General features: G+C 42.3%; 1 protein-coding gene across 9 annotated transcripts in view; it reads right to left on the bottom strand.

Moving 5' to 3' along the window:
- MITF (melanocyte inducing transcription factor) overlaps positions 1–7,928 on the bottom strand; it is a 230,986-nt gene extending 223,058 nt beyond the window's left edge. For 8 of the 9 annotated variants that reach the window (XM_008982006.4, XM_002758544.6, XM_008982009.4 and 5 more), the window contains exon 1: positions 7,687–7,928. In XM_008982006.4, coding sequence (XP_008980254.1) covers positions 7,687–7,790 — 104 coding nt within the window. In that variant the 5' untranslated portion in view covers positions 7,791–7,928. Of the gene's footprint in view, positions 1–6,463; positions 6,563–7,686 lie in introns of those variants that run through there. The other variant, XM_035276096.3, reaches the window with a different exon arrangement.
- Positions 7,929–12,075: the final 4,147 nt, after the last annotated feature.

Genomic DNA, 12,075 nt, shown 5'->3' with positions numbered 1-12,075 from the left:
CCACAGGAGGGAAAGAGGAGGCAAAGAAATAAGAAAGCCACATTTCAGAAGTGGGCTAGAAAACTAAGCTTACCATTAAGAAGCCAAACCTGGTCCTTCTGCCAAGATCCTTTGCAATAGAACGGGAGGTGAAGAAATTTCAACAGAGATCCCAGACCTCCTTGTGGGTCTTCTCAACCTCACTGGTATCAATAAAGATGTAGACTTATTCCTTGGTATAATTCTTATCCTCAGAGTACACAATGTTCACTAGACTCACAAAAACCTTCTAATAAACTGCAAATTTGCTTTTACAATATCAAAAGCTTGTGGTGACTGCATTTAATATCTTTGACCTGTCTTGATGATTATTTTCTCCAAATAATGCATACTTGGAGTGTAGTCAAACATATTTTTGTAATTTATTCCGATTAGACAAACCCTCAGCAAAGTACATTTCATACTTCAAACACACACACATACACACAAAAAAACAAATGAAACTCTCGCTTATTGTCCTTGAAAGATGACAAAAAAAAAGTAGCCGAGGATTTTTTTTTCCTATTATTTATCATAATACTGCCAGTTCTGAAACAAAGCAGTTGGAGGGGGAAATTTAGTAACTTTGATTTGTCCCAAGATACATTTTTTTACACTGAGGTCCTATTCCTGACAGTAAGCACATGTGATCTGTTCTAAAAAAAGGATATTTTCCACTTCTTGCACAACTGGAGCAGATATAAACATCAGCCTGTGCAAACTGCACTGCAGAACTCAAAGGGAATTAAGCATACACCCACTTAAATAAAATCTATAAATAGTAGTAATCGGGAAAAGGAAATCTCCAATAACAAACAAAACCAAGACTGAGAATCCCACTTTAATCAAGTGTTCCATCTAATCATATCACAAAACAAATCAGCATAGTAAAATTTGAACATCTGCAGGTTGAGGCACCTCAATCTTGTCTATTTTGCTTTGGATGCATGATTCTACACACGTTTTAGTTATTCTTAAGAGGAAGGTAAAAACTGCTATCACGGTAAAATTCTACTAGAAAAGGAGGAATTAATCTCATTCACTAACAGTGCTAGGTGCTATGCTAAACACATTTATACATTTTTGCTTAGTTTTAAAAGTTCTACCAACCCTAAGAGGATGGGCACTATTGACCTCATTTTACAGCTTAAAGAAATTGAGACTGCAAGAAGTTAAATATCTTGAACACGGATGTAGTAGTTAAGTGGCAAAACAGTGACCAAGGACAGCACTTAAGTAGGGTTCCCTCTAAACCTGTCCATATGCATGCAGCCTCTCTGCCACCACGAGATAGCACAGGTGCCCAGAGACCACAAAGAAGAGCTTAAAGAAGTGTTAGGAGTCTAAAAGGCAAACAAAAACCCTAAATGTCTACTTTAGGATCATGCCCTCCAAGGTGTCTAACATTTTATTTAATAGTGTGGGCCGGGCGCGGTGGCTCAAGCCTGTAATCCCAGCACTTTGGGAGGCCGAGGCGGGTGGATCACAAGGTCAAGAGATTGAGACCATCCTGGTCAACATGGTGAAACCCTGTCTCTACTAAAAATACAAAAAATTAGCTGGGCATGGTGGCGCGTGCCTGTAATCCCAGCTACTCAGGAGGCTGAGGCAGGAGAATTGCCTGAACCCAGGAGGCGGAGGTTGCAGTGAGCCAAGATCGCACCATTGCACTCCAGCCTGGGTATCAAGCGTGAAACAAACAAACAAACAAAAATAGTGTGGAGAAATACATTTGACTATTGTTTCACTTTGAAGGCCAAATTCAAATACCCCTATTTGTCCAAAAAACTGCCTCCCAGTTCCTTTTCCTCTCTTAAATGCTGCCAATTACTGATGCCCACACTGCCACAGGTACCACTCTGCCTTGTATAATGAGCTAGATCTGTGAGTTCTCTTTCTCTCACCACACAGGGAGAGCACAGTGTGATGTATCTTTGAATTTTGCACAATCACTCAGGCATAGCAGAGGCTAGAGGACAAGAGCACACAGCTATAGTTATATGACCTCAGTTTAAATCCAGGCTCCACCTACTTGGCATACCTCAGTTTCCCTCTCTGTAGAATGAGAATAATAAACCAATACATACATCCAAAGTTGAATTAACTTTGCATTAACAGAGGTAATGCAGAGTTTATATTCAGAATAGTGCCTGGCACATAGGAAGCACTAGATAAGTGTTAACTGTTTCAAAAATTATAATTAATATCATTACTATTTTTGTTTATTATGATCACCTCATGCAGATTTCTCAAAGATTAAGTATGTTTTACACACGCAAAAACACTTAGAACAGACTTCCACGTAGTAAGCACTCAATAAATGTTACCCATCATGATTAGTATTAATTTGCACATACTGGGACTCGACAAATACATGTTGAACATGAATTTTTATGGATGCACTGAATTTTTTTGTTTTAGGCTCTGGGGACACAATAGTGAACACGGAACTAACAGAAATCCCTGTTCCCTTGGAGCTTGCAGTCTAGCGTGGAGATAGATACATGTAATAAACGTAACATATTAGAAAATTATACAGCAGACTATTTAACTAGTATAAAAGAATTATTAATGATTAGATGAAAACTATAAAATGCAAATTATTTATCTGAACACCTCATTAGAAGAAAAGCAAAACTGAATTTACTAACATTGAGAGAACTGTATTGCACAACAACACGTGCCTCAGAGAAGACAACCATAGTCAAGCAAATGCGAATACCCTCCAAAATGCCAGTGCTCACTGATAAGTAATAAAGAAAGTAATAAGAAGAACATCTGCTGAAATTTACTGAGCACTTACTCTGTGCCAGGCACCATGCTAATACTTTTCCCACACTCAATGTCACCTTATGTTCTTAAGACTCCTGGAGGCAGGCCCTATTTGCCAGTTGAGGAAACCGAAATCAGACGTCACCCAGCCTGCCCACAGTCACCCAGCTAGTTAGGCACAGACACCAATACTAGAACAAGGCTCGTCATCTCTATGCTAGTGGTTCCCTGCAGATTGGACAGATCAAAAACACAAGAAAACTTTCAGAAAACAAAAAATGATTGATTGACAGTTTTGTTTTGCCAAGAATGAATTATCATGTCATCAAAGAAAGGGCATTTTTTAATAAGAAGACAGGAGGGAAATATCTCAGCATAAGTCCAAGAAATGGCAGCAGCCATATGCCCAAATATGTGTAGGTATGTGTATGACACAACAGTCTTTGTCTTTCTCATTTCACCCTGAAACTTGAAAAGTTCATAAACCTTTTTGAATCAGCATTTGGGAACCACTACTGTATTCTATCCTGGCATGATAAATTTAATACTCATTTCGTTCCCATTTGTAATTTGCAGAAAATTTAATAATAGCTGTCTAAAATAGTACTAAGGATTTAAGAAGAAATTGGAATTAAATTAAGCCAACTGTGAAGTCTGTCCAGGAAAAGGACATGAAGGACTACAAACCCACATGTACTGAGTAAAACAAACAAAAGGACTGTGAGCCTTAAAGATGATACTATATTTTAAAATATTTTTAGGTCCAAAAGACCTGTAGACACTTCCCTTGCCCCTAGGAGCTCATTCAACAGTTTCACATTTGTTTCCCTGCCATGACTATGCCTGTGTGAATTCTTGGCTTTCTCTAAATATTCAGCACTTTTCCTCTGCCACCCACCATTCAAAACTCATTCCCAGGAGAACACACAAAAGTTTCAAAAACCTTGTTGGAGGAAACAGTGTTCAAACAATTCATTAGAACCTGTTCCCATAGCATGTGTCTTCCTATGACACAGCCTTACCCACCAACATGACCAAAATGAGATTCATATAATCTAAATGTAGCAACTTCAGATTCCTGAAGGCAAAGACGTCTGGGTTAGAAATGAAACATGTCCTTCTTCATGACAGACTTGAATATCTGAGCTTAGCCTCAGTGAACAATATATACATTCCTCTTTGGAGAAATCTCGGCAGATACCTATTTTAAAAGGAACACAATGTTCACTGCAAAACCAAAAACCAAACGCCTTACCCTGAGTGGATTATAGTATTAAGGAAGAAAGGAAGATATACTCAAACAAATATTTATTGTGTTATGCATTGTTCTAAGCCAGTGGTTCTGAAATGGGGGTGACTTTGCCCACCATGGGACATCTGACAATGTCCAGAGACATTTTTGGTTGCCACATTTGATGGAAGCAGCAGTACTGGCTCTAGTAGGAAGAGGCCAAAGGATGCTGCTGGACATTCTGCAATGCATAGGACCTTCCATGGCAAGGAATTATCTGGCCCAAAATATCAACAGCACTGAGGTTGAGAAACTTTTTTCTATGCTCTAGTGACACAAGAGTGAATAAGCAACAAATAGAAATTCCTGTTCCCCGAGAGCTTGTAGTTTAGCATGGAGATACACATAATAAATGTAACATATTAGAAAATTATACAGTAGATTATAATATAAGCACTATGGAAAATAACATAGCTGGACAAGGAAAACTCAGAGTTTGGAAGAATAACAATTGCAAACACTGTGATCAAAAAGGGCCACATTATGAGTGTGATGGGAATGATGTTTAAAGAAAGAACTGTAGAGAAAATAACAAAAAATCTGCTAACATTTCCTGAGCACTTACTATGTCCCAGCCACCATGCTAATACTTTCCCACAGTCAATGTCACACTGAATATTCTTAAGACCCTTGAGGCAGGCACCTACTTCTTGATGGGAGAGTGAGCACTGGGTCTGTCTAGGCAAAAGATGGTCAAAGCAAGTGCAATATACAAATGTCCAGCAGTGGAAGGACCTGGGGTTTTCCAAAAACAGTGAGGAAACCAGCCTGGCTGCAGCAGAGGGAGGTAGGAGGCAGGCAGAAAGAGATAAGGTTAGAGCTGACATCTTAAGAACCTCAAATTTTACTGAGAGAAACTGGGAGCCATGGGCAGGTTCTGGGCAGAGAATGACAGAGTTCAGACTTGAGGTTTAACACAGGGTTGCTTGACCTCAGCACTATTAACAATTTGGGACCAGAGAATCCTTCGTTGTGGGGGCTGTCCTGTGCACTGTGAGATGTTTAGCAGCATCCCTGGCCTCCACCTACCAGAGATTGGTAATGATCCCTTCCATTGTAACAATCACAAATGTCTCCAGACACTGTCAAATGACCTCAGGGGCAAAATCACCTCCTATTGAAAATCAGTTTTAACAGGAACATTGTAGCTACTATACTGAAAATTCACTAAATGTGGTTATTGCAGTTTAAAAGACTACTGCAATAATCCAGGCAAGAGCTGATGGTGGCTTGGACCAAAGTGGTAGCAGAGGAGTTGGTAAGAAGCAGGCAGATTCTGGACATATTTTCAACTCTAAGGGACAATCCAGAGAAGACAGTTGATAGGCAGAATGGCTACAGCAGTCTTAACATATCAATTTCAACTTTTTCCAATAAAGACTTATAAGAAATGAGGTGCCCCAGCAAAGACATAAGACAAAAAGCAATGAGAGAGGCCCAGAACAATGTGTAGCCCTTTTAAGTCACACAACAGATGTCGAGGACAATACCTTAGACAACTGTGGGAAACAGTACAGAGAAATGTCGCCAACTCCATATATTTATTCACAGAGTTTATTTAACTGGTTTATTTCAAAGAGCATGTGTGTGCTCCATATACAAGTTTTACAACAACTTTTTTTAATTTAGCCTTCCTTTCCCTGCTGGTTCAGGCCTACACCTGTTTCTAGCATTAACGTGTGAAGCCATTTCTTCCCACATACCCACAATTTTCCTGACACGTGCCTGCTAGCCAACTACTGAGGATGTTCACCCTTGCAAGTCATTTTTTGCTGACTCTGAAAAAGAACAGGCCCAAATCGTTCAACATGAGTTTCACGGCACTCATTTGGGTTTTTCCAGATGGTATTTTCCTCGCTCTCTCAAACTGATTTAATGTTATGTATCAGCCACCATCAGAAATGTTCCAAACAGTCCAGTTAATTCATTTCTTTCAGGATTCCACACACACACACTCATTCCCTCATTCTGGCCATGTAAGCATTTGCTTATAGAAGCAGAAGCAGAGACTGCCCAGTAAAACACTGGTCCCTTCAGCCGAATGCAGATAAAGCCCTGATGAGCATAACCAACAATACCCTTCACACAATATTACCCAAAACCCCCAGCCCCCAACACACACAATCTATGCTCACACACAAAACGGCCATTATGAGGAAAAACCACCAACTAAAGGCTGGTTTTATAGGTCAAACTGCTTAGGCGGTCTCCTTCCAATCTGCCGTGAAGCATCTACAAAGAGGCTTCTTCAGCAGTGGCAGTCAGTGGGTCCGCTGTTCCCAGATTTTCTTTCCCAAGTGGGATGAAGAGTCCTGCCACAGCCCTGAAGGAAATAAACCTGGTTGCACTTTCCGCTAGAAAAGGAACCAGCCCAGTGCTCACCAGAGGCCAAGATTACACCACCTGGCTCTTCATTCGGTTGCCCTTCTTCACTCACCCTCATTTCAGGACCTTCTCCCACTCTGCCAGCCAGGCCCATTCACCCAGGCCCCACCCACAGCGAAGGGCAGGGCAGGAAGGTACAGCCGGGTGCAGAAGTCCTGCTGGATGCTTCCAATGATAGCCTTATCCTAGCTCACAGCTTAGCAGGATGGAAATAAACCCTTCTCTGCTATTCCAACCTCCACTGACCATGTCCCTTTTAGTAAACACTGTAAATGAGAAGTGCGACGAGTCCAGAGTGGCCGCCGGACAGAGAGAACGGAAGATACCCAATACATTTTGACAGACAAGTGACAATGGAGGCAGCAAAAAAGCTGGCGCAAAGGAAGTGGGCAGTAGAAGAGATGGGGCGTCGGAGCAGTGGATGTCTTTACTCCTCTCCTAAAAAGTTTTTGAAGACCCCAGCGAATTAAACACGTGTCTCTGTCAAGCAAGGTACAGTCCCAGTATCCCCCAAGACCAAGGCTCATTTCCCCTCTTCAGGGAAGGCCTGGTTTTGAATGCGACTCTATTTACAGGGAGTTTAACCTGGACTAGGGGACACACCCACCGCTGCACTCGCCCCTCCCGCGCCCGCGTGGAGCGGTCTGGAGGTGAGAGGCGGAGCCCAGAGAACCCTCACCTGCAAGCGGCCAAGGGCCGATTTCCCCACAGGGACTGGACTCCCAAGAGGTGACTACAATCAAACTAACTGCTTCCCTCCAATATTGCATCTCAATCCATCCAAAGCTCTCCCTGTCCACGCCCTCAACCCGCTGGGATCTTCACAAAGGGGGTTCACTAGAACTCTTTCTCTCCCGTCTCGTCGGGACAGCAGCGTCCCGGCCAGGCGCTCCTCCTCCCCCACAGCGCGCCAGGTCGCTCCCCAGCCCCCACTCAGTCTCAGCAGCTGGCATCCCCTGCCGAGGGTCCCCGAGCCGGGACGCTCCGCCCCCGGCTACCGCAGCGCCCCCCGAAGTGCGCTCCAACCGAGCCTCCTAGAAGCGCACTTGGGCCGGGCGAGCGCGGCCCCCAACTGCGAGGGGCAGTTCGCCCTCCGCCCCGGGGCAAGGGCACTGGGTCCTTGTCCCAGAGCTCCCACGATCCGCTCTCCTCGCCCCGGAGTGGCAGACGCAGCGCCCCCCAGCCGCCCGTCGCGCCTCTGCCCAGCTGTCACCACTCACCTGCTCTTCAGAGGTTGACTTTTGAGTTCGTAATAGGTTTTGGGCTCTTCATGAAACTCCTCTCCTACTTCGAAATCCGGCACTATCCCCGATTCCGACTGCATGGCTCCCGCTTCCCGTCCTTCCACAGCTCAAAAGTGAGAACAGAGCCCGGGGGCGGAGGCAAGGTAGCTGGGCCTGGGTCCCCCGAGTCGTGCGCCCCCGCGCAGTGCAGAGCTCTGCCCGCTCGCCGGCTCGCGGCCGCCCGCCAACGAGCGGGGAGTTTACACTGGCACCCGGGAGGGAGGGGCCGACGGCCGAGCGCCGCCTGGGATCTGTAGTTCGATCCGGGCGGGGTATTCCCGGCTGGCCTGGGGAGTCACTCCCACAAAAACTACAACTCCCAGAAGGCCAGACGGGGGAGAAGCAACGTGGTGGACACCGCTAGAGCAACTCCTGTTTGGATTCATTTTCAATGTCAGCAGCTCCTCTCCCTCCTCTCTCCCCACTTGCTTCAAGGGTACAGACTTGGCTATTTAATATGAATAAGAACGGACACAGCCTGCTCTCCTACCGTCACCCCCACCTCTCAGCTCAGACATCTGCGAGGGCACGCCGTATGCTTATTTAAAAAATAAGATAGTGAAGGGTTTTGGCACTAGAAAGTTTTAGTATTCGAGCCTGTCTTAAAATAAAAAGACTTCCTATCAGCCCGCATGCTTCCCTGGGCTGCTGCGACGTATCAACTTGTCCTCGGATTGGAACAACGAGGAAGAACTTTCCTTCGCTTTGTAATGAAAACGTTATTGGAGAAATTGTTCTTGTGCGTTCCTTTTCTAGAACTAAGTCTGGACTTCTACAATACGGTTCATCAGTTAAATGACCCTTTCCTCCCCTTTATCCAAGTAGCCACTTCTAATCTAAAGCAGCAATTGAAAGATCGGTTAATTTTAAAAGGCACAAACTTACAGAACAGTGTTGTCGCTCTCTGCTTTTAATTTCCCAGTTGACTAGGAGTTCAAATGAGATTGTCCTAATATTTCAGGAGTGAAGATGTGCAAGTGAACTGTAAAAGTGTCAACCCCTTATCGAGCTTCCTGGCACTCACTTAGGGAAGAGAATTTTATAAACTCTCCTTTGTGGCTCATTTGTACTTCTAGTCCTTCCCTCTGATTAGTTCCAGTAAATAGATTGTGTTTCTTCTTTTTAAAAGTGTTTTGAGGCATCAGGAAGGCAGTATAGAGTTACGGTGGCATTTAAAGGTATAAGACTCAGAGTTCAAATTGCTGGTGCTTCTAAGAAGAGCTGTGCAATCCTTAGCATGTCACTTGGTTCCTAGAAGCCTCCATTTCTTCATCCATAAAAGAAGAGATTGGCAAACCAGTTTTAGAAGATGTTGCAAGGGCAAATGTAAGAGAAAGTCATTTGCAATCTATAAAACCCTGTTCAGTCTTCGTTCTTTATTAGGTCTTGAAGTTATTCCTTTCAGATTAGCATCTCATCTTGGTGTTTGGCCTTTTAGATTTAATAAACTAAATGACTATCCAAGGAGAAAACTCTAAAGAGGCTACAGTGATGATTGAGCACCTCCCAGGAGTTGCCCCTTTGCATGTTTTGCCTCCCACTGAAACGTTTTAATTTCACATCAGAAAAGGTCTCCAGTAGGATGGATTGATGTTAGGGTGGGGTTCTCAAGGAGATTCGGAAAAAATGCAAAAGACACACTGTATTGCAGTATCAATTACCAAATTGTCAGAATAAAAATTAGTCCTCAACGTACAATTTTAGGCACTTCCCTGAAACTATTAAAATATATCAGAATACCTGGGAACATCCAGGAAAGCAGGAGTTTTATGCTCATAAAAGTGGGATCCTAGATTCCTTAACAGATGGATTGCTGGAAATCAGCTGTCAAATGCCAACAAAGAAAACATGTCTCCTTCATGTTCTCTGGCAGAGAAAGAACAATAAAACATGAAGGAAACATGCAGTCTAGACTTCTAATCTCTTCTGGGCTTTCAATTATCAGTGCTTGGAATATGGGAGGAGGAGTTGTCATAATAACTTATGGATGTTACAGGCATTTAAGGGGTGTGGGCCAGAGACACTAAACATCTTGCACAATAACAAACTTTCTTGTCCAAATGTCAGTGCTATGTATCCCCACTGAGAAACACTGGAGGCTGCCTAAACTTTGGGCTCACCAGAAGTTTTTTAATCTGAGGAAAGCTGTAGAACCTCTTCTTAGAAAATACAGACAGAAACAAAACTGTGCATAATTTTGGTCAGCTGATCTATTGAAGGCTATCACAGACTTTATGTTAGAACTGCAGGAATAACCTCTTTTAATCTGCAATGAAACAGTCTGTCACTTATTACATCAAACAGTGACCTTCCAGACCTAAGGGACTAAACTCAAAGGAAAAAAAAAATCAGGAATGCCAAGATCCCTGAATTCATCTTCACCTAAGTACACCTGCAAGAGAGATCTCTGAGGTGCAGACCTCTGAGCTGAGGTTGTCCTGAGGTTCACACACATAGCTGTTACTTTTTTTTCCTACACCTTTTTTTTTTGTCTCATCCTACTCCTTTTTCAGGAAAACGTCTTTTCCATTACATATGGCAGGGTTATCCATTACAATGCAATCTGCTACCCAATGCAGTCTGATTCCTTTAAGACCGGACAAGGGACTTTGACATGACTAGAAGTCCTCCTTAGGACCTCTCTGCTAGGGCAATGGGGGAAGACTGTTTGCTTTTTAAAAGCAGAGTGCTAGAAGGAAGAAAATCTGGAGCTACTTACCCATGGTCACTTAGGGAAGATGATTTAAAATGGAAGATAATAAGATCAAACAAAAGAAGCAGAAGCAAGCAAATATAAAAAATAGGAAAGTACAACAACATTGTTTCACTTCCTTGTCCAACCACACCTGAAGTCAGATATCCTCGGACTTTTTAGATACATGAACCAAAAAAAATCCTTTTTGCCAGAATTATTTTGTTTTGTTTTGTTTTGTTTTTGTAATGAAGAGGGATTACGGGGGACATCTAGCAGGTGGCCAACTTTTGGTTATGTGGATTAATGGTATACACATAACCAAACGTTGGCCACCTGGTAGATGTCCCCCGTAATCCTTCTTCATTAATGACTTGAAACCTAGGATTAGGTACTGCTTCGAAAAATAGGTGATAACAGTCAATAGATCTATACATTTAAACTAAAGACTGTACCTATTAAATGTACAAAAGCAATGACTACAGATTATAATTGTTGTTATTAATATTACATATATTTATGTCATATATTACTTTTTACATACACTTGTCACATACATCTCTTATTTGAGCTCAAAAAAATCCTGCTAGGTACTTGAAGTACAAAATATATTTGACGTCCTCCCTGCCCTCATGACACTTACAGTCCACTAGTTGAGTCGAGGCTTGTAACACAGTGAGAAACCACACATAAAGCAGCAATGCTAAGCAGCAGATACCCGGTGTATGATCTTTACTCTCATATCCTGTTAGCTCAACAGCCACTCTGTGCCAGGCACACTGTGCCCTAAGTATGAGGAAATAGCAATGATGACACATATGTGGTCCCTGCACTTAGGACATGGTCCTTGTCTTTTTAAGAATAGAAATGGGCAGGATTTAATGGATAACAAGAGCAATAGATAAATACTACAAGTGTCTAAGAAAAGAACAATCATTGGGGGTAGGGATATTAAGAACTCTTGGAGGAGACATGACTAAGCTACATCTTAAAATAAAAAAAAAAAGGAAAGGAAAAAGTCTAGGGAATATGAAAACTGAATGTAATCAAGCCCCTAGATCTGACCACCAATTCACAGGAAAAAAACAAATGTGAGGGAAACACATGTCAATAACATCACAGAAATAGAATCAGACAACACAGAGATTTAGAAATTCTGTAGGACATTGAGAAATTCTTCAAAAAAATAAATAGCATGAAATAAAGGGGAAGGAAGAACTGGTACAAGTTTAGAAGATTTAAAGAATATATGAGGCATGTGAATTATATCTCAATAAAAAATAAATTAGAGGCTGGGCTCGGGGGCTCATGCCTATAATCCCAGCAGTTTGGAAGGCTAACATGGGAAGATTGCTTGATCCCAGGAGTTTGAGACCAGCCTGGGCAATACAGAGAGACTGCGTATCTACTAAAAATTATAAATAAATAAATAAATAGTACAAAAAGATACATATCACTGAAATATTTTGTGTGGACTTTACTTGGACCCTGATTCAAACAAACCAATTGTAAAAATTCATTCTGGGGAAAACTGGGAGATTTTAAACATGGGCTGGAATTGAATGGTATTTTTAAATTATTGTTAATTTATATAAGCTGTGATAATAGTATTGCGCTTATCTCATTTTTATACT

Source organism: Callithrix jacchus, chromosome 15 (genome assembly GCF_049354715.1).
Source record: "Callithrix jacchus isolate 240 chromosome 15, calJac240_pri, whole genome shotgun sequence".
Classification (NCBI taxonomy): Eukaryota; Metazoa; Chordata; class Mammalia; order Primates; family Cebidae; genus Callithrix; species Callithrix jacchus.
This window is presented reverse-complemented; position numbering and strand designations above follow the sequence as displayed.